At 44.7% G+C, this 27,333-nt stretch overlaps 1 protein-coding gene across 2 annotated transcripts in view; it reads right to left on the bottom strand.

Annotated features, from left to right (window-relative positions):
• CRAMP1 (cramped chromatin regulator 1) overlaps positions 1-27,333 on the bottom strand; it is a 1,243,281-nt gene that overhangs the window by 1,066,164 nt on the left and 149,784 nt on the right. For both annotated transcript variants that reach the window (XM_086941303.1, XM_086941302.1), the window contains exon 5: positions 5,755-5,838. In XM_086941303.1, the coding sequence (XP_086797429.1) occupies positions 5,755-5,838 (84 nt within the window). The remainder of the gene's footprint in view (positions 1-5,754; positions 5,839-27,333) is intronic.

Below are 27,333 nucleotides of genomic sequence, written 5' to 3'. Positions count from 1 at the left end.
AAATTCACAAACCAGGGGTTTTTCCACCTGGTAGACCTTTCATCTCTGGCATAGGCTCCCCTACCGAACACATCTCAGAATACATTGATCAGTTTCTTCAACCCTTCGTGAAGAATTTACCATTATTCATTCTTGATACTAAAGACCTACTTAACAAATTAGAAGACTTTAACTGTACTGAGGACTGTAGTTTCGTCACTCTGGACATTAGTTCCTTATATACATCTATCCCAACACAAGAGGGCCTAGAGGCAGCTAAATACTATCTCTCTAAAAGGGACGCTACTCTTTGGGAACATACTAACATGCTACTTGAGATGATCCCTCTAGTTCTTGAAAACAATGTGTTTGTTCACAATGGATCCTGGTTCAAACATCAAGGAGTGGCCATGGGGTTCAAATTTTCACCAGCATATGCTAACCTTTTTGTTGGGTGGTTAGAGAAATTCTACATATGGGCACAATGTCCAGAACATCTATGCTATATATTGGGGTCGATATATAGATGATGTCCTGTTAATCTGGACAGGAGATGTGATTCAATTGGAACAGTTCTGCTCTTTTTTGAATTCTAATACACATAATATAAGATTTACGCATGTGTCAAGCACATTTCTTAGATCTAAGACTGTACATCAAGAATAACTAACATGTCAGCATTATACAGAAAAGAGACAGCATGTAATGCAGTTTTGCATGCTGGAACAGCTCATCCCAGATCACAGGTCAATTCCATCCCCTTTGGGGAAATCACTAGGGTGAGACGGAATTGCAGCGAGGACAGCATTTTCAATCAGGAAATGATCAATACCTTAAAAAGGTTTGAGTCTAGAGGGTATGAATACACGATCCTCAAGAATGCAGGAAGAAAAGCGCAATATTTAGACCGTAAAAAACTGCTTGCACACACACTGACTGACAAGAAGAACAAAAGAGGTGCCCACAGGAGTGAGGTAGTGTTGGTAACAACATACAACACATACAGCCATAAATTATACAACATAATGAAAAGACACTGGCATGTATTGAGAGTAGATACAACCATCCAGGAGGTGATAGGGACTAAACCTACGATTGTGTACAGGCTGGGCGTTACTCTAGGAAATAGACTGAGTCACAGCTTCTTTAATCCGAAGAAGAAAAAAACCTTAGACACACAAAAAAGCTATTCCTGGCGAGGAGGGCCACTTAATGGCTTTTACAAATGTGGCCATTCTTTTGTCCACACTCTTTGGACAAAATTAAGATCTTCCAGTATAACACGCTGACTAAACACAACATCAAATCTTTCATGAACTGCAATAGCAAATTCCTGGTATCTTGTATAATATGCCTTTGCGAAAAAATCTCTGTAGGAAGTACAATTAGGCCAGTCAAGGAACGCATCCATGAACATATACGGGCCATCAGAAAAGGCAATGCCAGTTACCCCCTGGCTGTCCATTTCAATGAAATGGAAACCATGGGGTAGCAGACCTAATATATGTGAAGTTTCATGGTATTGAATCTCTGTCAGATAATCCCAGAGGGTTTTGAGTCTGCGAAAATTAGAAGCCCTATGGATATGTAAATTACGTGCGGTTGAACATGGGCTTAACTTCGACAAAGAGATGTTTGTATTCCTTAAAGTCTGAAATAACTCGGCAGTACAAACTACACTCCCGGAAATTAGGGATCTAGTGTCTGGGATTAACAATGCAAAAATCATTTCCAGAATACATGAGATTGTTAATTGTTGTATGATGTTTTCTTGGTGAAACTATATGGCTATAAATGTTAAGTTTTAGTCTTTAACCCCTTCCATGCTCATGACAAGATCAGCTCGTCATGGGTGTTACCTGAGCTGTGCGTTTGACGAGCTGACCTTGTCATGAACAATGGGAATTGTAAGAATGCAGCACAGGACGGGAAAACCCCTTAGCAGCCAAGGTGATAAAGACACAGGATATACAGGACTCAGGATATATAAGACTTAAACATAATGGTGATTTTCTCCAAGCAAATTCTGCACTTCCTGTATAGTGATAATTCTTACGTTAACTGCATTGATTGGGAACTGTCAAATATTCATCAAGTGTGTTATTTTAATCATGATGTGTCTCAAGCAATTTATGATTGACGTTGGATAGATACATTGTGTCTTCTTTTCTTCTTCTTTAAAAACGTTAGTGTCGAAACTTATGTCTTAATACAAATGTGGCTAAATACAGGCCAGTGTAAATGATGCGTTTGACACTGTGCATTGCAATCAAGAAATGTAAACTGGAAATCAGATTTATGTTGTATTTCGAATTGGAATTTATTATGCCCAGTTGCCATTAGATACAATTTTAGTCTCTCAGAAAGCTATATTTACTTAAAAGTACTTGAAAAAATTAGGTTATATATAATATGACTTTATCTCCTCTTACATTCTCTATCTTCACAATTTTGGTTCCTTCTTGACAAATCTTCATGCTGACGATTCGCAATTACTATAGGGTTGATGTTTTGGAACATGGGAGTTGGAGAATCCGGACATCTTGAAACATAGATTACGTATATGACACCACCAAATGCGCACTTGCTTGCACTTTATGGTATAGACATTTGCCAGCTCTGCTGCGCTGGCGGGGTAAATGTGCTTTTAATTTTCACCTTGGCTTTAAACCTTTTGACATAATAGAGCCATTGATGGAATGAGGCTCTCTTATTGACATTTGCGGCATTTTAAATAAAACGATATTGAAGGTTATTTTTGAAAGCAATACACGCTATACTCTAATTGAACTACCAAAATGGCCGCGCTTTTTGCACTAATGCATGTGACGCGACTGACGACGAAGAAACGCGACTGCGTTAAGCAAAACTCCAGCACTGTTTGTGGCTTTATAAACTGCGGCAGGGAGGCGGTGCAGGAGACTGCACACATACGGTTGCTGCTGCCGGGGACCGAATTTTCCCTACATAGAGGTAAGCGCGAACTGACGAGTTTATCAATTCAGTCATTACTCGATAGTTAGTAACTTGAAGAGATACGTGTTTTAACAATAAGCAGCAACTTAATCTTGCAGCCACTTCTTGTTTGTTTTTATTTCAGTCGGGACATTATCGAACAGATTGGTTATTTGACTGTTATGGTGCCCTGCTGTTAGACCCGAGTTTCTACTGGTTGGATGCCGAGTACTATTCAAATCTGCTCATGAGAGGTGAATTTATTTACATCTTTTATAACGGACCACTTAGCGGGCAATGAACTACCCTTAAATCTTAAAGGGTGGGGTTTTAATTTAGTACTTTAAGCTTCAGTGACAATATGTTTTCGTTTCTCTACAGCTTGTAATCGACAATTTATGTTCCAATTATTTGACTCTGAGTTCATTGCGACAAGATACGTTTCCATTACGACTTTTGATTCTTAATTACAAAGTATGTGTAACTGAGAGAATTCAGGTGATTAGTATAACACTCGCTTATGATGAGTAGTACCTAAAGTTTACTGATATCAGCGTGTAACAAGTTTGATGACTTTAGATCGCCAACTAATGTCTAGTTAAAATTGTGATGTGTCTTTTAGAGTAGACCTTGTATGCAGGGAGCCTGTTTTCGGAAGAAATGGTACATTTGTTAAGAGGAGGCAAAGTCGGTTCATTTCTTATAACTAAGAAAAACCGGACATGAAATGATAAAGAATTATTATACAAAGGTGTTTTCTGATAGTTTTTTGAGAAGTGCTTTGGCCAACATCAGATTTCAGGTCTAAATTTGGGATTTATTATCTTTTATATTTTAAAAGGAAAACCGACGTGTGCAAGTGACTGACCCACATTATCAAGCCACTATTTGTTCTCAATCTGGACTACCGCATCCGGATCCTTTGAGTTTTGATCCATCCAATCGGATGGGTTAATTTTGAACTCTTACGACATTTCATTAGAAGGTATTCTTAACCCGGTCTTAACGTTGGTTTTCTTGAACCATCAACACGGGTGTTTCTGTTTGGGTATTTTGACCTTTTCTCTATTTCCCATTCATTTGCTTTTTTCCTACTATCCTTTTTCACTTATTTTGTGGTTGACACACCATTCTTACTATTCTTGTCGGTTTCACATCTCTGATCAGTTGGAGTCTCACAAACTTTAGGAGATTCCAAGTCATATTCACCTTCTTTGCATGATCACTTAAGCAAAGGGGAGAGGGACCAGCTGAAGAATTACATTAGAGCTAATCAAAGAAACCCTTTTCTATAATTTCTGTTAAGAGAAAGTCACTATATCTCTCCATTCGATTGGTTTACAACAACAAAGTAATAGTCTGTATGATTTTGTTAACAGGCTTGAAAAAGTCGCGAATGGCGACGAAACACGTGTGGGCTGTAGCTGTATCAATGTTGTAACCACAGAAATAACTGCTATGAAGATCGATTGCTGAACAGAATCCACTCCATGAATTTTGTATTAAATAAATATTGCTGGTTGGGCTCAAACAGCTGTTTACTTACTTGGTGCTGTGCTCTGTCTATGTTTCTAAGTGGCTGACCTATACCAGGGCAGTGGGTTGTAGGCATGGCACACAGAGATGTGTGCCATGTCGACTCTTAACTGTGTTCTGCACCAAAATCCCCACCTGCAAAGGCAGTGTGTGTATGTGTGTATAAAGGCACAGGGCCTCTAAGGGTTGCACCATAAGTGTTGTAGTCCTTAGGGGCCTTCCCTGGCCACAGAGGCCTTGGTACCTATGGTACCATTTACAAGGGCCAAAGAGTGCCAATTGGGTTTCGTCTTCAATGCAGTACAGGGAGTCGAAGATAGGCCCTCGTTACCTGTTTGGCAGGAACCCAGGGCACACTCAGTCAAAGTACATCAGCAGTTTAGCAAAAAGTGGAGGCAACCATGTAAAAAGAGGGCATTTTCTTACACAGGAGCTGAAAGAAAGCAGGAGCCCCTCAGCATGTTGAAATAAGAATAAAGCAGCGATCTCACCAGCTAAAAGAATGAGCTTAGCTCAAGCCACGTTAATGTCTGACCTTGCTTTGCAGAACCGGGTAAATAGTACGTGCTAACCGTGGTGAAATTCGAGGCATTAGCCCAAAACTATACTTTGGTGCTATAATCTACAATCTTACACATGTTTCTGGTAAACAGCCAAAAAACTGAAGTAAAGAATTAAATACATGTCAAATGCACTATATGATTGTTTGATCTCTATCCTAATATTTGTACGTATTGTTTCAAACCAGTCATAAAATGTACGAAAGAGATATAGTTTTCGTGGAAGTTATAAGTAGCTCATGCATTGACCAAACTTGCATAACTTGCTAAAAATTACATTAATCCAACTGACCCTCACCATATTGGTTATACTTGTGAAATGGAAGAAAAATAAATAAAACTGTTTCTTTTAAAAAATAGGTCTCTATGTATTCTATATCCCCGAATCCCCATATCTCTATCCCAATTTCAGTCTCTGTCTCTAGAAATCTCTCTAACTTGCTCAATCTTTATCTCAATCTAATAATCCCTTTCTCAAGATACAGAAATGGATATGTGCTAAGGGATTCCATGAGTAAGTGGGAGTGCCCATAACTTTCAATCAAGATACCTTGAATAATAAAATAGGTTCCTACAAACTGAGAAATACGCAAACTGAACAAATTGTAAATAATACATTTAGGGATCTAAAAAAAACAAAGAACGAAATATCATGGAAATACCCCCATTCAAGTTTAAATGAAAACCATAGGTCAATGGCAACAGCATTGCTAGCCATACTTACAGCCTCCAATCTTCTTTCGTAGCTCTCCATAGCAGATTAGCCCATAGAGTTCCTGGGAGGATTTCTTCAATTCTTGAGAAAATACTGTGGGAAAAACATATTCATTAGGATTGTGGTTAAAAAGTTATGGTTAAACAAGAGCAAAGATAACATATGACATGAATAATTTCATGTAAATATTTTGATAGTCAAACTGCCAGTGTTTGCTATTTAGCATACAAAAAGGCATACACGGGCAAATTGGTAATTTATCACATTGCTTGTGAATTTAAAAAGAACCTTGAACCCCACTATAACAAGTCAAAACTCAGCACCTTCGCCACCCAATCGCACTAATTCCTGATACATTGCCATTTAACAACACCCAAAAATAAAGTTTAATATTTTACTTTCATGGCAGTACAACAAGTTACTTACCTTTGTTAACCTTATCTTTTAGATAGATAATAAAGTACACACACAGTTTTCCAACATGAACATCTTCCCAAACATCAGATAGGATTTTGATTTTTTTCTTTTTACTACAATGTGTAGCCATTGGCGCAGGCGGTGCTACTCAGCATTAACAAAGTCCTCTAGATTCAATGAGAGTGAAAAAGTGGATCAGTACAAGATGCTATGTGGCAATGACCTTAATTGTGGTACAAAAGGGGGTGGTGATGGACGGAGCATCTGAACCAATCAAACACTCACACCCAGTCAACAGATCTGGGTTTAATCATTCACCGTTCTTTAACCCAGTCTGCCACCCCAGTTCAGACATGGCCATATGCAAATAAGTCTGACCCTGTGCCTCATGGGAACAGTCCAGCCCGTAATGCCAAGCCATGCCTTCCCTGGACCGGAAACAAGCTTCCGAGGACCGGTGTCTGGCACCTTAATTGTGCCTGGGTTTTACTGTGGATCTACTGAGGTCAAAGACATGAGTGAAGCCAAATAATAGCACTACACCAAACAAAACAATGTATGTATCCTCCTCAAGCGAGGAAGATAAAGAGCAACAAGGAATCTGTTGGATGAGCCCTATCTATCAGAAAGACCAAAAGTAAGAAATCTACAGTGTCCTTTAAGAGAACTGATAATACTTTGAACTGGGAATACAACTAGAAAAGTCTGAACGATTGCTCTGCTCATTTGAAATTAAACTCCCTCCTCATCATGAAGACAGTAACTCTTCAAACAAGAGTGCAAAGAAGCCCCTTGGTAAATTATTAAGCTTCAAATTCATCACATGACAGCTGAATCTTGTAATTTATCCCTCACCAAGTGAATATGAAATTCTGCAGGTGGCAATGTTTGCTCAGTGGTTGTAAGGAATGTAAGCTTTTCTCAGATCCAAACTGCACAACCTCCCTTCTTACACAGATGAGAAATAAAACAGTACAGCAGCAAAATAATTTGAATCTGAGACATATAGAACACAATAACCATTTTTTAAAGAAAGGAAGATGTTTACCAAAAGTGAAAGCTTATTATCTAAAAATATATCGCTCTGAAGAGGTTTCAAGGATCTGGTTGTCATCACCAGCCATGACATGAGTGAGTTTGCCTTCTTATTTTTTTCAACAGAATGAAACTATCTAAAGTATCTCGATTTACTCTAATAGCTCAAGCACATCCTGTTCTCTCAGTGCCAATCCACAAGAAATCCTTAGTTTGCATGCATTAGCACCAGGTCTATACCTTACTTAAACAAGCATTAGAAATGCAATCGGGCTCGGACTTGTTTGAGTTAATGGCATTGTAAATGCCAATGTATTGTTGCTATGTGTTATGGAGTGTGTTCATGTGGTGTGTACTGCCAGTGATCTCCTTGTGAGTGTGAGAATATTGCACCGTTACTGCCTGTGATGTCCTTCTTGTGAGTGTGAGAAGCTTGCATCTCTGCTGCCTGTGATGTTGTTCTTGTGAGTGGGAGAAGATTGCACCTCAGCTGGCTGTGGTCTCCTTGTGAGTGTAAGAAGCTTGCACAGCTGCTGCCTGTGATGTCCTACTCACTACTCTACTCACTACTCTACTCACTACTCTGCCTGCACTCACTACTCACTACTCTGCACTCACTACTCACTACTCTGCACTCACTACTCACTACTCACTACTCACTACTCACTACTCACTACTCACTACTCTAGTAGTGGTAGTACTGGTGGCTGTAGTACTGGTAGTACTGATGGTGGTAGTACTGGTGATGGTGGTACTGGTAGTGGTAGTACTGGTGGTGGTGGTGGTACTGGTAGTGGTAGTACTGGTGGTGGTGGTACTGGTAGTGGTACTGGTAGTGGTAGTAGTGGTAGTACTGGAGGTGGTGGTACTGGTAATGGTAGTAATGTTGGTGGTAGTACTGGTGGTGGTAGTACTGGTAGTGGTGGTACTGGTGGTGGTGGTACTGGTAGCGGGAGTACTGGTGGTGGTGGTACTGGTAGCAGTAGCATTGGTGGTGGTGTTACTGCTGCCTGTAATACTGTTAGTGGTAGTACTGGTGGTGGTAGTGGTACTGGTGGTGGTAGTCCAGTGGTGGTAGTGGTACTGGTTGTGGTAGTACTGCTACTGGTAGTACTGGTGGTGGTGGTAGTAGTGTTGGTGGTGGTGGTAGTACTGTTGGTGGTGGTACTGGTAGTACTGGTGGCTGTAGTACTGGTGGCTGTTGTAGTGGTAGTACTGGTAGTACTGATGGTGGTAGTACTGGTAGTACTGCCCACTCTGCGCTCACCGCCACTCTGCGCTCACCGCCACTCTGCGCTCACCGCCACTCTGCGCTCACCGCCACTGAGTTGTAGAAGGTATTATTGCTACTAGGGCTCATTGTCTTGTAGTATATGCTGTGTTGTGTGTTTAAAGTATGTTCACAAGCTGTGGTTGTTTGAAAAATGAAAATTATGTGCAGGTAGAATGTTAAATTGCCTATGAAATGTTATTTTTCATGTTATTGTCTGTCAGTCACCTAAAGGCATAGCAATAGCATGATTGCAGGGAGCAGATGTTCCATAGTGGGTGTATTTGGATATTTCCTTTAAAATGTGTATACACGCATTGGAGCATCGTGTGCTGCTGCTTGGATGAGAGAGCACATCACAGGCAATACAGTGAAATGCAAACAGACACGACCAGCATCTACCAAGCTCGGTGTGCTTCGCAATTAGAAGTGTGTACAATGAAAAATAAGACCGGTAGACCCATTTATTTGCAAGCTCGGCGCATTACTCTCTCGTCTGCTTGACCTTAGAATACCGAGCATGAGGGAACTACACACAGCATTTATATGCAATTCATAAAAAACACGAGGGCACGGCCAATGGGGAGGCAGCTCTTTCCTAGTTGCAAAGTATAGCAGATGCAGGCTATGTGCTTTACAAGAACTAAGGTAATGTCTTCATTCTCCACCCCCCCTCTCTGGTGCTACTCTAAGAAGTTGCATCAGCGATGTAAATGAGCACGAGATATTGTTATAGTTTCGTATCATGCGACATGCAAAACCGATTACTGTTTGCCAATCCCGTGAACGGCCTCAGCCCCTCCCATGCACAAGGCAACCAGCAGCAGCCGGAGTAGGGAACTGCTGGTGGCTGCACAACAAAGCAACCGGCCTTTGGGAGCCAATACTCCGAAAACGCATCCAAGCCCCCGCCATGGAGCGACAAAACATGCCCTGCTCTCAGCTCCGTCCTTCCACGTGGATGACACTGGGCGGAAAACCACTCCGTTCAAAGAATAAACTGCAAATGCTAAGCTCGGCGCCTGTACTATGACTACTCCTCCTCCTCAATGTATACAAATGCACCCATGTTTTCTTACAACCAATCACGGTTGGTAGGATCGCATTCAAGGCGTGGGGGTTATTTCAGTAATTGCCCGCACAGCCCCCCTGGGGATGACAATGCACGCTTCCGCTGAAGGAGACAAAGTGCTTGGTATGGGGAAACGTGGTTTTTACAAGTTCTTTTTTTATCGTCTCGCTCGGTTCTAAATAGAGTCAAATGACTCATCTCGTAAACATAGACGAGCCCACGGGAGCGCGGCAGTCAATGCACACACGGGAGCGCACTTCCCCACCATCAATGCGCGCACTGGTTGCAAAGCTGCTGAGTCCAGGGCAGCGTGCGCTTCTTATTCCGAGTATAAACTAAGCAGAGAAGGATAGACCCCGCGTGAATAACGGTGGCCTTATAAACAGCTTTTGGGATCCAAACAAAAAGACAGTACACCCGAACGGTAACTCCCCGTGTGGCTTGGTTTATACGGTCGTATGCCCAAGCATGCAATGTGAACGCGCTCGCACCATCTGGATTACATTACACGGCCACTGTGACAGCTCCTAATTAAGATTAATCACACTCCAAGCTCGTTCGCGCACAGAATATGCCATGAAACTAACATCAATGACGGACGAAAACTAAATATAGCCTATCACGTCAAGGCTACTACATAGACAGCACAGCGAAGACGAATCACTAGGCAGATGCCATAAAACACTAAGGAATGTAAGGAATTTGTCTGGCCAGAGCCCTAGATATCCTTTTTTTTTCTTTAACATTAGGATCTCGGAAGCTCCGCCTCCACTTCGTGGATGCCGAGGCCCGAGCCCTAAAAAGCACCTTGTTTACCCAAGGACAAACTACACTTCCTCCAGCAATTTTAGGTATCATGGCAAATTCTAAAGCACAAGTTACAGCAGCAGAGGACGTCATTGTAACCACATGTAACGTATTTGCCTGTAGTAACAGTTCTCCACCAAGGGTAGGTACATAAAATTCACAGAAAATGGAATATGTTTGGGCATGTGCACAGTGCCTGAACACTTTGGCGGAGAGAAGTAAATTGCCCCAACACAAAACAGTGCTTATGTAGACGAAACATTTTCCTTCTGTTTCTGCGGTTTCTTTTTTTACAAAAAGCGCTTTTTAAATAGGTGGTAAAATATATGGGTCAGCATTAAAAGAGAAAAAATAAAATAAAAAAGCTCCTATGACCATACCATCTCGTATAAAGGAAAACCTACACAAACTTTAAGGCAAACAAGAGCAACCACTATCTCAGCAAGTTTCACAGTGGTAATCGATCCCTAATTTGCTTTAATGATCAACTGAAGTCCGTATGAATATGTGAAATGAGCTCCATCCAACATGCTCTACTAGGTAAGAAGGTGGATTGTTTATTAATTTAATGGAAACACCTATGATGATGGATAAGTGTTAAAGGTAAGTAAAATTTCTTCTGCAACAAAGCTCCATTACTATTCATAAATCACAGAATAGGACAGCAAGTACATTTATTTTATGGAGCTGGGAGAACCATGATGGATTGAGAGAAAAGCAACTAGGACGGTATTGCACCAGTGCATTAATATTCAGAGGAAGACTAGACCACATGTGAAGCACCATATGAGACCAGATCAAAGAACTAGAGCCCTGCATGTCTTATCCATGACCTCGCTGAGCAAAAACGGTGGCCTCTCCATCATAATGGGGGAACCTCCTGGCACACTGAAGTCCACCCTTGATAAACCGGGCAATCTTTAGGATTGTGGTGTTCAGTAAAAGAATAACTGTACTATGGATATACTTGGCATACTGTGGACATAACTAGCCAAACTGTGGCTACACCTGGCATAACAGTGGTCACCACTGGCACTATGGTGGACATGTTTCAAATACTGTAGGCATCCATAGCTGAATCGTGCCAAATGTGGCACAATGGGGTTCATCCCTAGTATGAAAGCTAATCTTGACGTACTGTTTGCATCTTTAGGATTACATTGCCCCGCCCTAACATAATGGAAGTCCTGGCATCAATGGTGCCCCATTCATGGCATATTGTCAGTGTTCTGGCATTATGATTGTTGTTCTATAAATATTGAGAACATCTTTGACATAATGGTGACCAGCCCAGGCATATAATGACAGTAAATGAGCATGTGAAGTACATGCAAGGGTTCGATGAGCAATGCTTAGAGACCAAACGTGCATTTACTAAAGTGAAAACTCAGATTTTGACGGAGGAATAGTGTTTTTCTCCCAGCTTTTGTTTGGTGGTATGCTTGGGGTATCTTCACCAAACATGTATAGTAAGCAGACATCAGAAACGCAGACAATAATAAAAAAAAAAAAAGGACATTTTCAGAAGCTGACCTGAAACAGATGAGTGCCTTCCCAAAGCATATTTAAAGCTGGTAGTTGAATGAATTCACACAAACTTGTGGAGAGCTAGTACAGAGGTGTTATGAAACGACTAAGCTTTTAGGGCTTTACGATTACTAAAGAAATCTTCACAAGCGAAGTCACTATTAGAACATCGATAACACTTATTAGCATGGGATGGTTTTGTTTGATAAGCATTAGCTTTTCCTATAGCTAAAGATGGAGACACTTGGCTAATATGCAGTAGCTGCTATTGAAGAATCTTAAGTTCGGTCACTGTTCTTTTGGACATATGTACTTGCCAGCCCATCAATGATGCTTTTGTGTTCAGTATGAATTGTGGATGCCTACGCAACAGTACCCCTGTGTTTACTGCTCTAGATGCTGTGTCTGCAGTGTCTAGTGCGCATCTTATGGAGGTATTAGTTACAACTTTGCCCTCCTGTATTAAATCAGTAGCCCTAGCCTTATATTGTTCTGGCAAGTGTTGCATAAGTGACTCTAGCTCATCATAATGAGCTCTGTTGTATCTTGCTAACAGAGCTTCAGTGTTAGCAATCCTCCATATATTGGCAGCTTGTGATAGTGTGCGTTTCCCTGAGGCATCTAGAAGCTTTGATTCTTTGTCCGGGGTGGAGCATCCCCTGTTGTCTGCGAGTAGGCTCTCTTTCTCGCATTTGACACTACCAGTGAATCTAGTGGCAACTGTCCTTTAATGTATGCAGGATCAGAAGGAGCTGCTTTACATTTTCTCTCCACGCTGGGGTTAATTACTCTGGCCCTGACTGGGTCTTTAAATATTTCTGGTGCATGTCTTACCACTCCATTCAGTATTGGCAGTGTGGTAATGGTTCTATGTTCTGTTAACAGTGTATCCATAAGAAAATCCTCTTGTATTGGATCAGTATGCAGGTCTACTCCATGGAAAGTAGCTGCTCTCAATGAGCTGTGTGAACCCAATGGTGTCATCTGGTGGAGATGGCCTAGACGGGTATGCCTCATCCTGTGGTAGATCCGGTGCATCTGGTGCATTGTAATCTTCCTATGGGTCACCTGATGACCCAGCCATATCATCTGGGTCATTAATGTCATCTATTTGCTGATAACTGTGTTGAGAGTATGTATCCCCATAGTACTCCTCCTTTGGTATCATACTATGTGTAGTAGCTGGTGAGTTTGTAGGAGAAATATCTAGTAGTATTTCTACTTGTGGTGAAGGATGTCTTGTGGGGGGAAGTCTGAACATGCTTCTTTGAGGGAATAGGAGATGGCTTAGGACAGTCAATTTTCCTCTTTTCAGGCACTGTATATATGTGTCCGGTTTGTGGATGAATCTTCGGAGTCTTTTGCCTTATATCAGGCTGGAAAAGCTCTTGAACCGATAAATCTTTCTTCGGCACCGATTTATGTGGTTTGGAGCTGTCAGATTTAGCTTTTACAGGGTCTATTATCTTTGGAACGGTTCTGGTTTTCTGTTCCGAAGATTTATCTTGTTTCTTGTTTCTTGTTTGGATCAGCGCTTTTTGGATCCGAAGTTTTAGGTGCCGACTGTTTAGACTCGCCCGTTCTTGGTGCCGAAGTGTGTTTCGGCATGAAAACCGATTTCGGGTCTGCTTTTTTAGGTACCGGAGTTTTCGGTGCCGAACTAGGTTTAAGAACGCCTTTCGGTGCAGAGCTTGGTTTCAGAACGTCCTTTGGTGCCGAACTTTGTTTTGGTTTCAGTTCGGTAACCTTTGGTATCGAAGGGTGTGTCTTCGGCTTAAGCACTTTCTGCTTTTCGGGACCGACGGTCTGACTCGAGCCCGAGTCGACCGGAGGCTTTTTAATAGTCGTCACTGCCGAGCCCGAAGGCGGGGCTTCGGACGTTTTTGATCGGTGTGCACCCGGATCCGAAGGTGGGGGAGGAACCGAAGCCTGTCCCGGTATGGGGACAGGGGGGGGGGGGGGGGGTGAACAGGGTCGACGCTCTTACTCACAACCTGTTGACCAGCTGGAAGAAGATCGTCATCTTCGGATTGATCCTCTGCTCCGGAAGCGGAGTCCTCTGCCTCAGAAGCGACGTGATCTTGCTGTTCATCGACGTCCACCTCGATCTGCGCCTCGTCTATGATGAGGTCTGGTGTCGACGACTAGGATTGCTCCATGAGCTCTTCGAGCTCGACGGTCCCAGATTGTCTTCTTGGACCGGAACGAAGCGCAGGCCTCACAGTCTCGACTCTCCTGCTCTGGAGACAAGCACAGGTTGCAAAATACATGCAGGTCGGTGCAGGGAAACTTGTGTCCGCACTCAGGGCACTTCTTGAACAGTGTTCTTTCCATGAGCCAAAGTCCCAATGGCTCAGTTGGGCCCAACGGCCCCGACAAGCGCTGGAATGGGGAAGTGGATCCTCTCTTCGACGCGGGCAACTGGAATCAGTGTCGAAGACGATATTGCTATTGTAGATTGATTTATGGGTTCGAAAAAAGATCGGTAACAGGACCGAACGATTAACACATCCGAGCCCGATGGCGGAAAAAAACAATCTGAGGATGGAGTCGATGCCCATGCGCACCACGGTCTAAGGGAGGAGTCACCCAGCAGACAAAGACTCTTCCAAGACAACAACAAAGTGTAATCATCCGGGCCCACCACCAGATGGTGATCTAATGCAACAGTGTGTGGTCTGCAGCCCATATGCCTCAAACCAAAGATTATTTCCTTCTCAGCAAAGCCCAGCCCTCACAATGCCACATTTAAGTGGAAAGCAGCAGAAAAGAAATCCTGATCAAGCCAAATCCTACAAATACTTAGGAGTACTAATGGACACTAGATGATCCTTCAAGGAGCACCTACAACAAAGAAGAGCCTTGGCCAAAAAGTTATGTTTTGCCTTCAACTTGCTGCAAAAAAAGGATGGAGAGCACATCTCAGCTCCACCTATTACAGGTTATTGGGGCCAAGTTCCTTCCTTCACTTACAGCTCAAAATTACTAAAGGGGAGCATCAAGACCACACTCAACCAAATCCAATCCCTCTTGTTCAAACGCATTTTTCGACTCCAGCAATACATCTCACAGGCAGAGGTGTGATTGGAGTTTGGGCTATTTAACCAATCCTCTGTAAGGATGGCAGCAAACAATAAACTGTGCTGGAAGATGAGATCCGCCCCACCCGATTTACTGGCTGCTCTGTGCTGGTCGGAAAAGACGAACCAGCCTCCACACAAAAAACAACTGGACAACAGTGTTTCAGGAAGCATTAACAACCCTGAACCTGTCCAATGATTGGGACACAAACATAGGATCTACCACCTTCAAAACAAGCAGTAGCAGAGCCAATAGGTCTCGCCTTTGTGAGTTATTGGCTATGCCAATGGTTTTTAGCCCAGGTGCACAACATCCGTAATGCTGTGCAGTTTGTTTAAAGTTTTTTTTTCAAAACACATAATTTTGTTGCCTTTTGAACCACACATGCACTCACCTACTTTTTTTAGTTCAGTTACAGAACCAAGTTGGATCAGTAACAAAGACGAAAATAAAATGTGCTAATGATTTGTTTTATAAACCGGGCGGCGAGCTGAAGCAACACGGTGGGAGGTATGGGGCGACCGGTGAGTCAACAAGTTACTGCCAAAGCAATACGGGGTTGTGAAAACAGGGGGCAGGGTTGGGAGGGAGGCAAAAGCAACACAGGGTTTGAGGAAAGCAACACAGAGTCTAATCAAGAAGGTGCGAGTGCTTGCAGATTTTACAGGGGTGTCCTAAACAGTATATTTTTTATTGGCCTAAAAAGCTAGGCTAGAATTCTTGGGCATGACTAGCCGCCATCCTGAAGACTAAAATCTATATAACAGTAAGGTAAAATAAAGTATCTTTTTTTTTTTTAGGAGTAAGTGGGTACCAATTGTTTGTTGCAGGATTTTTTTTATCACCACCACACTGAAAAAAACAAAAGCATATATGTTTTTAGCAAGTGTTTTTGATCCGGCATGCACGACTCATTGCAAGGATTTTCTTTTTAACAATGGACTGCAAATGACAACTTAATTTGACTGTGTTCCTGTGATCTGCATTCTGAATTAATGTATGTTATATCCGACTCTTGGGCGGATCCTATCTTCCTTTCCACTTGCCAGCGACTAGCCTCATTTTGGTAATTTAAGGCCATCTGAAACCATCCTCTTCGTGCTCCACCTTACTTGTTGAGGCACTGGAGTGGTAACCTCTTGACCTTGTGGGGTTATGGGTCTAGTGGTTTTTATTTCCTCTGATACGGCAGTATATGCCCACTTCCTTTGCAATACTGGGCGGAGGGAGAAGGCACGGACAGCGGGTCGGGGAACGGGGAGGCAAAAGGCATGGACAACGGAGAGGGAGAAGGCATGGACAACAGGAGGGAGGGCTGGGGGGGGGGGGTAAGACAAAGGCACGACAATGGGAGGGAGGGGTAAAGAAGGCACTAAAGCACCTTGTGCCTGCAGTAAGAGAAACTGAATAACGAAAATAGTGCTCACTGTTTAAATAACACAAATCGTGTAACAACCGAAGTAAAGGGGCCAGTCACCATTTGAGGTGACAAATAAAGAGGCAGTACTACGAATCAGAAGCCAGCATTTAGGACAGGCAATGACTCAAGCCAATGACAAATCTGGGAGGAGAGTGGGTGGGGCATCCATTCGCTACTCCGCTACAACAAATCTCGCAGCGCATAAACGCTAACTCTAGGCTCGACCTAAAAATTGCCAACAAGGACGCCAAATGACAATTTACTTGTCACTCGATAAAGCAGAGATGGTGTGCAGGAAGCACGGATAGTCAGTTCTACATTCCTATGTTAACTGGATCCACAACCCTATCTCGCAAACCATATCTCACAGACCATCCAACGATCTCTTCTTATAAATCATATGGGAGATTTCCCATCAAAATACCAGATCCCAGGCTGGAAGCAAACCTGGCTGGACGCATACTGTCAACTTTGCTGCCACTTTGAGGAGCGTGTATTTTTTTTGAGGAGCGTGTATTTAATTTCCCTGCATTTGTTCCACCGTCATTCACCTCAGATGGAAACTGCTATGTCCAGCTCCGAGGCCTACCTAGATCAGCACCTACTGCACTGCTGTGCTGGCACTACTAAATGGTCCTTACATCCAGATCTCCTGCAGGGCTACAAAGTTTTTATCACAAGTCAAAAGATTGGTGCCCGCACAGGAGATGACCTCCGGCATCATAGAATCTTTACCTTCACTGCATACCCCTTTTTCATGCACTTTAGCGACTACCCATCCGGAGAATGGAACATATGCACTACTTTCCGCACTGATTGCAACTTTCTTGGGGTCAATGATTTCTATTACTAATTATGATTTTATTCATTATGTGTATTGTATATCTTATAACATATCTTATAACTTCTACCTTACGCTACATAAAATGCGAATAAAAAAAATATTACTGTACTTTTTGCAATAATTTTTTATTAATTTTTCCTATCTAAACAAAACCAGTTTGTTCACATGGGCACCTCCAGGTCCCAAAATATTGCTATTAGCTACGGAATTTCCAAGGTTCTATACTGTCCTGTCATCTTCAACCTCTCCATGGAGCTACTTGGTGCTCTAGTAACAGATAGCAGCCTTAAGATTGACTAATCTATACACAACTCTAGTTGAAAATCTCCTCTACTTTGGACATCAAACATGTCAAACTGTAATTGCACACCAACCAGACTTGGATGTAGGGTGCCAACCTAAAGCTCAACCCAAACAAGACAGATTTTTTTTTAAATTTGCCAAGAGCAACAAACAAGAAAGATTACAAACCAGGCTAAATGACATGAATGTTGAGTGTTTCGATTCCCAACTTTTAATGATGCCAAGTCACTTGGCTTCACCCTGGACACCAACCTCGCCCCCAAGGAGCACATTTCTAAAAAATAAAATTTTTAAAAAAACAGGACGCCTGGCACCAGCTTTCTCTTCTTAAGTGAAACTATTTTTCACAGAAGGAAACATCTAAACCATTGTTAAAGCCCTCATACTCTTTCTTCAGGATGATGATAACACTCTACTCCATGGCCTACCAGATCCAACACTGCCAACACTGAGTTGCCCCCTTCATACACCAGAACATCTCAACAGAGCCTGAAAAAATATGATCACATAACCCCTATTCAGATGTAACACCAATGGCTACCCTTGCTGGCCGGCACGGTCTTCAAATCCTAATGAATTATGCATGCCATTACAACCTGCACCTCTGCTTATCTTGTGGACAAGCTCACCATCTTTGGTGCTTTCACACACCCACAAGAGAAGCCACTATCAGACTGGTAACTAAGAAGGGTTAAAGAAAGAAAAACAAGGCACCGGACCTTTGCACCTAGGATCTGTAAAAACATACTCCATATCCATCAGAACTGTCTCCAACGCTGCTCCAATTTAGGAAACACTTAAAGATGCACCTCTTTAAAGAACACTACATCAAAATGCATTAACAGTCCAAAAATCAGTGCAGAGACTTCCAATAGTGACTCCTCAGATGGCTGATGACCCGATGTAGAGTCTACTAGAGACGTTTGTATAATGCAGAGATTGGGCACACAAGCCTACACGCTGCATACACCTACACAAAGCAAGTGCAAACAATGTAGCCCCTGCATTGCTATGGTTCATAATATATGTCTGCAGGCTATAGATATGTGCACATATTACGTATTCCATTAGGCAAAGCAAGCCTCTGCATAGATCCGCTATGTGTATTGATTGGGCCAACACATCCGCCAGCCCTGCTATCTTTGAATACCAACCGCGGCGGTTAAGCAGAGTGGGCGGGCCGCGTCAGGCAACGGACGTGTGCAACACTACGAAGGTAGTGCGCGCGACGGCCTTTAGCCGTCAAAAGCACGCAAGGGGTTAAGCTCAACCCCCACAAAAGTAAACATGGCATACATAGCCGACATTCGCCAATTGGCGCAGTTCGTAATTTTGGTAGACACACGTTGTCACTCTGCTCAACTCCAACTCCAATTTGGACTGGGTAAGAGTGGTCGGCTTAATTCAGACACTCTGTTCATCACCACCCCCTTTTCTGAATCAACTCCAATTCCAGAGCAACAGGTTCCTTCTCTCCTTGTTGGTTGTACTACAGAGTGTTATTGTGCCACAACATCTGTTGGAAGAGTACCCTCTACATTGTCAACATGCATATTATTTGACTGATAAACCCCTAATGTCAAACTATCTGTATCCGTCTCTTCACTCATCAATGCTCTATGCCGCCTCCCACCATAGTTACCTGAAACGTTAGGGGGATGCATACCCCAGTGCACAGGTATGAAACCTATGCTTATATAAAGCTCCATACCACCTACATAGCGATGTTACAAGAAACACATCTAGCGCAGTCACAGATAAGTAAATTGCAACGTAGATGGAGAGGCCAGGTGATGGCCACAGGCTACTTGCCATACACTAGAGGTGCCCTTACCTTGATCCGTCCGGGCACCCCCTATGTCTCTGAAGAGGCTGCAATAGACATTTACCGGCACTATGCACTCTTGCGAGGCCGCCTGGATGGGAAACAGATAGTTATAGGATCCATCTATGCCCCAAACACTGATCAGTAGTTAAGAGAACAAGGGTACCCCAACAAGTGAAACTGGGGTTGTAATATGTTTAGGGAGAACAATGGTTCCGGGTTGGCCTTACTAGGTCTGGAATAACAGCCCCGGAGGGGCGGTGTGTAAACAATTTAGACTAGACATTTAATCATATAGGGAGCGAATTGTAGGGAAACATATAGGGTTTATTTTTAGAAGATAAAACAGAGGTATCTCAAGATATTGTCAGGTGCTCACATAAGTGAGTGTGTATTGTGACAAAGGGAAAGTGAACTAAAAAACATAACATCACAATTACAACAGAAAAGGAACTCTGCATAAATATGAACAATGAGAAGGGGTTCCTGTTGTGGGGCGATCGACGACGTTTCGATCTTTTAGTTAGTTAAGATCATGTAAGGAGAGAATCAATCGGAGCCCATGTAATGCTTACACCAAGGGCAAGGGGTTGGGGTGGACACTCACTTATGTACGCTCCGGATTGAAGACACGAGAGTCCAGCTTAGTAGTAGGAGTTCAGAGCACATTTAGCGAATCTATGGTAGGTCAGAGTCACTGTGTCTGCTAGCAGACGTATTTCAAGTGTTGCATTGTTTGTCTAATGTAGCGCAGGTTAGACTGGCACACAATACAGCAGATTACATTTAGGTGGTGCCCGGACGAATCCAGGTAAGGGCATCTCTGGCGTATAGCAAGTAGCCTTTGGCCATCACTTGGCCTCTCCATCTACGTTGCAATTTACTTATCTGTGACTGCGCTAGATGTGTTTCTTGTAACAGCGCTATGTGGGCAGCATGGAGCTTTATATAAGCATAGGTTTCATACCTGCGCGCTGGGGTATGCATACCCCTAACGTTTCAGGGTATTACGGACTTAGTAAGGCCAACCCTGAACCATTCTTCTCCCTACACACCAAACACTGATCAGGCAGAGTGTTGGCAGTCATTATCCCGCACACTGTCCCGCTGGTGCAATATGCCTCGGGGGTCCTTTAACGCTGTACTGGACACCAGTCTGGACACGTCCTTCCTGCCGCTGCAGGGTACAACCGCTGCATGGCATGCTGGGGGCCTGAGGGAGTGGTTGCACCTCTGGGGTCTCGCGGACATATGGAGGTCACTGCACCAACATGATCGCACTTACTTACACTATTCTCAACCACATGGGTTACATGTACCCATCGACAGATTCATAAGGAGTGGGACACTACTCGCCGGGTGCTCCGTTGCGGAATACCTGGGCTGCACGCACACTGATCATAACCCACACATTGTCCAGCTGCCAGCTGAGCAGGCGGAGCGGGACCCTTGGGGATCCAAGTCTTCGGCTGCCAGGAGGACCTGCTGGAAGGTAACCTCCTTAGGGCTGCAACAGCGGTGAGGCCTCAGACGACCTTCTGGCATACTCTCCCTCTACTTAACAAGAAAAGAGACTTAAAGGGCTGTTTAGGGAGGTCCAGCATACATGCCCTGTCAAACTCTAGTAACAATAGGTATGCAGTACTCTCCCTCTAGCCACCATGGGTCGTATAGCCCTGTTGAAAATGGTGGTGCTCCCTCGGCTGCTTTACCATTTTACGAATCTACTGGTCTATGTCAAGCCCTCCTTCTTTCGTATGCTGGAACAAGATCATAGACAATTCATATGGCATGGAGCGCGCAACAGGGTAGCGCCAGCGAAACTCTATTTGTCTGTCGACCGTGGGGGACTGGCGGTCCCCAACATGGTACACTATTATCTGGTATCGCAGCTGCAATGGGTGGCTTGCTGGATTTGTGGTTCGGAAATTAGCTGATACTGCGCACTGCAACCTGGATACATGCAGGCCCAAATCATAGCCCTGTTTCATCCCGGTAGAAGGGGGGGCAGCCCTGACGCAGAGGTTGGAGTAGGTCGTCCACAGATTTTTCCGCCAGACTCACAAAAGAGGTGATACCTTATGCCCCTTCTCAGCCCATACAAGGTACACCAACTCATCGCCGCCAGATCCAGTCGGCGGAACTGCTCCCCTGGGAAATGGCAGGCCTGCTGACTCTGGTAGACCTCTACTAGGATCACCAATTATTGCCATTCCACATGCTGACGGCGGACAGTGCCCTGCCACAAGGTCAGTTCCTTCTATACGCTACCCTGACACAGGTGTTCCAAACTCCATGGGGGGCCATAGCCCAGGAGCCTGAGACACACCTCACTGTTCAATATATCCATGACCTGGGCGCCGGCAGGCACCTCACCAAATGGTTTGCGTGCCCATTCAACACAGCCACCGACGTCCCTCAGACAACAGTCAAGTCAAGTCAAGTCAGAGAATTTATATAGCGCACTACATACCCAGAGGGTCTCAAGGCGCTTAGAAAGGGGAGGAGGATTACTTGTAAAATATCCACGTTTTAAGTTGCTTTCTGAATGCTAGGTGGTTCTGGGTAAGGCGAAGGTAAGCGGGGAGTGAGTTCCATGTTTTAGCAGCCAGGTATGAGTGGGATTCGGACTTGCAGAGACAATGCACTGATCGCGAATGGTTGTCATACTAGAGGGATCCACACATATCCCCAGGAATGCTCGATTTTGCCTAATACAGTATTATATTACCCAGAGGGCAAACATGACATCGCTTAAGATTACCCAATATTATATTTGCGCAGATGCTAAATGCCCAAGATGTGATACGCTAGATGCAGACCTATTACATATGCTGTGAGCATGCACAGCTCTCGCCTCTTTTTGGAGAACAGTTATGACACACTTGACCATATGCACGGGTCGCACGATTGAGAGCTCCTGAGAGGTTTGCACATTAGGAATCTTCTATAGTACCAAAAATACACAAGGTCACATACCGGTTCATAGACCGCGGCCTAATTGTGGATAAACGCTTAATCATCAGAGGCTGGAAGACCCCACACCCACCACAAATTAAAGCCTGGAGACAGTCACTGATAGGCTGGGCGGAAGCAGAGCGTGGCATTGCGTTGAGAAGATACAATGGGCATGCGAACACTCCCACTGTCGGGGGCATGGGACGCAACTCAGTTGGAGATCCGAAACGTAGAGCAGTATAACCCGGAAACACCTGAATCACCCACATGACGCTTCGAGAAGGATAACCCAGGGGGCACAAATAATACACAGTGACTGCTAATGAAGTGACTTGTGATGGCAGGAGTACACACTGTTTCACTGACGCTGCGTCTCCATCACTTTCAGGCCCTAGAGGAATTAACTGAACTCAACAAATAGCGGATAGAGCAAGGCAACCTAAAAAGGTAGACACGAAATACACCTGGTAGTGAAACACACTACAGGGGTTTCATGAGAGGTATTAATTTGGTAGAGAAAGCAGACGCCTGTATGATGAGGTATGACACGCCCACGTCCCAGTTCACATATCCCCCGTTCCACTTTCCCCCTTTTCTTTTAGTTTAGAACCTCACACCTGGATACGCATAATAGGGCGAGCAGGGAATATAGGCCATTTACACTTTTCATTAATAAAGATACAAGATGATGTACGTCTGCTCATATACATATATGCATGGCTGTAATTTGTAAAAGCATTTTCAAACCATATCTAAAATGTAAAAACCCAATAAAGGAAATGAAACAAAAAAAAGTCCAGAAATCAGCAACCCCTAATATTCCTTGATTTTAAACTGGTCTTTGACCCTGTGCACAGTGCTCTACAGCCTTTAGGCAAGATGCCATGGCTCTTCTGACTAAGGGAGTCTATATAGCGATGCTAGACCTGAAAATGCATTCTTTCACATCCAAATAAATCGGGTTCATCATCAGTATCGGAGGTTTGCGGTAATAGGAAGATTACCAGTTTGAGGTTCCACCGTTCTGAGTACAGACAACTCCTGAAGTATTTACCAGATGCGGATGTCTTGACATAGAAGCAGTGCACATATTCAGGTTTCCATACCTGGATGAAGTGAAATTCGATGCACACGCTCAACAGACTATTCTCCTCCTCCACAAACTAAACTGCACCTCTACCCACAGCAAACAAAGAGCTTCTTAGGAGCTACACTCAAGTCACTCATGGGAGTACTTGATCCAGCAACAAGTGAGTGATGCAAACTCGAAAGCTAATTCCACTTAAACAGAAGTCATGTCTAAGTATGATGGCGTACATACTGTTCTAGTCCCGAACTCAAGAGCACACGTGTCTGTTCAAGGAGAACTAGCCACACAAGGATTACAAGAAATTGGGCTGATCAAGTGTCTATGAACACTAGCATTCAACCCCAATCAGCACAGTGGAACTTGTTAATAAGCAGAACGCTTCTTGACTTCCAGCAGCAAGTAACCATCAACAATGGCACATCCATGACAGGTTGGGGGACCCACATGAACCACCTTATTTTATAGAGTCAATGGGCTACACAAAAGCAACACCCTTACAAGAATGTGCAAGAAGTCACTGCAGCGCATGCATCAAATCAAGCTTCTCAAACAATCCAAAACAGTGGTTCTGAAAATACATCAAAAACATAACCACTGTCAGGGTTTCCAGTTGCGCCTACCTGAATATTAGACTTTTGAACTACGTTTCCCAAGAACCTAGGGGGATATGACTACAGCTCTCATGATCCTACTGGTTGGCCGGATATAGCTCAGCTTGACCGTAGGGAAGGCATACCTGATTTTGATTGCAGGAGCGAGAGCGGCTGCTCTCGCCTTTCGTTCCTGTTCTCGTGTCTTGCCGTGCTGCAGGAAGACTCGCGCCCGGAGAGAGGAGTCTAATCCTGGTACTGTACGCTGCGCCGTTTGTTGCTCGGAGCGGGTAGCTCTGGTAACGGCAGCGGTTCCTGTTTTCTTTTCTTTATTCCCTTCGTGTGCTTTGGAACAGCACACTATCGGAGCTCATTCGGGGTACGAGTGACTGTGTTTCCTTTGTGTAATTGTTTTAACAAACGTTCGGTTGTGGATTCAGTGGCGGAATGCAGGGGGAATAATCTCCGCATTGCCGTCACGAAGAAGGGGCATATAATCCTTATCTTTGGAATACAAATAGCAAAGCGGAGAGCGGTGGTAAGGATCCACGCTCTAGCGTGTTTTGATTGCATAAAGTGATGCACTGGTAAATTACTCTTTCCTCTTACTATCACAGATGATGTAATCTGTTATCGGTTAGTGATAAGGAAAGAACGAATAGTTTCTTACCTGTCGGTGTAGTTTTTGCAGCTTGAAGATCTTTCTGGATTCACTATGCTGTGCATATTCCGCGGTCTTGTGGTTGGGTCCGGATTCGTAGTCTTTTCTTTGTTTTTTTTTTTTTTTTGTAGCCCTTGTGGGCGTCGGCGTCACACCTCCTCGGGTGCATTTCCGGTGACGTCGGCACGCTTCCTGCGGAAGCTCCCACTCTTGGGCGCCATCTTCGGATTCTTTTTTCCGTGTTTCTTTCATTTCCGAAGCAATGGCAATGTTCTATTTAGGTAAGAATTTTTTACCGCTTTGTCCTTATATTCTCTTACTTCTCTCCCTTCTCTTTTTTTTTTTTTTTTTTTTTTTTGACCACCTCTTCTCTCTCCAGCCTCATCTTTCTGGCGGAGCTGGGTGGGTTCGCTAGTGAATCCAGAAAGATCTTCAAGCTGCAAAACTACACCGACAGGTAAGAAACTATTCGTTTTGCAGCGTGAATCTTTCTGGATTCACTATGCAGTGCATAGATTTTGTAGCGGTTTCTCATTTCTGTGGCGGCTGGGTGGAAGATGAGCTCTGGTTTCTGAATATATGCTGGAGCCCGTGGTGCCCCCTGGGATCTTTTCTGTGGGCGGGCACCCGGATCTCTTTGAAGTCACTTCGAGGTGGGCTGCTGTCCCCCTCTTCTATTCTGCCCACGTCCATTTCTCCTTTGAAAGGACTGGCCTCTTGGTTGGTACTGCCAGGACTGCTTCTGCTGACTTTGCTGAGCCTGTGAGTCTGCCTGGTGCGTTTGCTGGAAAGCCTGGTGTGATGTACCTGGCTGGTTTCCACCTCTCCCGCCGGGCCTCCGTGACGGGGTGCCCCTCTTGTTGCCTCTGAACTGCAAGGCCCCCATGGATCTTGCCGTCTCGTTATCTTTCTTGAGTTGGCAGAGCTTCTCGTCAACAGTTGCTCCGAAAAGCGAGTCGCCGTTGAACGGTGTGTTCAGGATACTGTGTTGCACCTCGGGTTTGAACCCTGAGATCCTGAGCCAGGCGTGTCTCCTTTCCGTGACACCCATCATCATGAGCCTGCTGGCGGTGTCTGCTCCGTCCAGGGCTGTCTTAAGGCAAGAATTTGCCGCGTTTTCCCCTTCTTCGACCAGTTTTTCGGCCTTCTGCCTGGCATCCTGGGGTAGGTCCTTCACCAACTGCCCCAGCCCCTCCATGATCTTGTACATGTGCCTGTTTATCAGGGCGTTGGAATTAGCCATGCGCCAGTGGGTCGCGGCATTGCGTTCGATCCTTCTGCCCACCAGATCCATCCTTTTGCTCTCCTTATCCGGCGGTGGGCCAGAGGTAGTGGATACGCTCGCCCTCTTCCTAGCTGTGGCCGTGATAATGGAGTCTGCGGAGACCGTGCTCTGAATGTAGGCCAGGTCCTTTGAGGAGTGTTTGTACTTTCTCTGTCCTGGGAGTTACCGCCTTGCATGTTGCGGGCTCCTTGAATGCTTCCTTCCCCTGAGCCAAGACGCTCTCGAGCATTGGAAGGAACTGGCTCCTTGTTTGTGTTGGGAGCAAAGTCTCTAGCAGGAAGTCTGCTTTCTGCTTTTCCTCGTCGAGCTTGAAAGCTGCTGCGGCAGATTGTATCGCCGAGTTGTATGCCCCGATGTCGTCCGGCGGCGAGGGCCTCGAGGGGTATGTGTCGACCGCCTCTTCCGGGCTCTCGGTGTCGACATCCAGGTAATACTCCTCGTGTGGGTCAGAGGTGGCCGACTCGGCGTCCAACCTACTGTCCTCTTCCTCCTCATAGTTGTAAGGCTCGTAGGGATTTTCGTCCTCTCCCTGGTCGTCGACCATTTCGTCGCTAGGCCCATGTCCGTCGACGTGTTCGTCTTCCTCCTCGACCAGGTCTAGCACGGGTTGCTTGGTCTTGTGTGGAATCGTGAAGGTACTCATCGTGGCGTCGAAATCTTTCCTCCGCTGCAAGATGTTTTCCATTTCGGCTTCTAGACGCCGTCTTTTCTTTTCCATCTCGGCCACGTTTTCGGCTCCGGATTGTTCGGCCCCTCTCTTCGTCGCCTGGCTCGGCGGCGAGATTTTCGGTGCCGAGGGCTTGGACGTCGAACTGGGTTTCGGGTCCCTGGACGGCGTCGAGGCTTTAGGGTCTTTGTCCCTCGACGTCGATCGGTCCCTTTCGGAGACGATCTTCGACGCCTTCTGCTGTTCAACAGCTCTCGGCGCCAGGGACTCCTTCTCCGAGGATCCGCTGGGCCTGTGGGTAGTCGCGGACGGAAGATGCTTCTGCGTCGGTGACCTCTGGGTCTTGCCCTCGTTTTTTCGAGACTCAGAGTCTCTCGTGCTCTTGTGGAACGACGAGTCTCCTACCTTATCAGATGTCTTCGTGTAATCGGTCTCTACGACCGTGTAGCTGTCGTCTTCGGCGGCAGCGTTGTCCTCTTCCTCCAAGGACATCCCCAGGTCGTACAGCGATGGCTGTGGAAAAAGGTAGGGCTAGGACCTTTTTCAAGACTTGCCCGGCGCTAACCGCCCTTGTACCATTCAAATTACCAAGCAATGAGGCAGGCGCCGGAGACCAGAAGGCAGGAAACAGAAGTTTATTCCGACGGAGCAGAACACATCAGATCAGACAACAAGGTATCGTCTCGAGGTGCTCTAACAGCCTCTCAGAGGCCTGGCCTCTTATACACTGGTTTAT

Source organism: Lissotriton vulgaris, chromosome 10 (genome assembly GCF_964263255.1).
Source record: "Lissotriton vulgaris chromosome 10, aLisVul1.2, whole genome shotgun sequence".
Classification (NCBI taxonomy): Eukaryota; Metazoa; Chordata; class Amphibia; order Caudata; family Salamandridae; genus Lissotriton; species Lissotriton vulgaris.
Note: the sequence above shows the minus strand (reverse complement) of the source record. Positions and strands in the feature narration are given on the sequence as shown.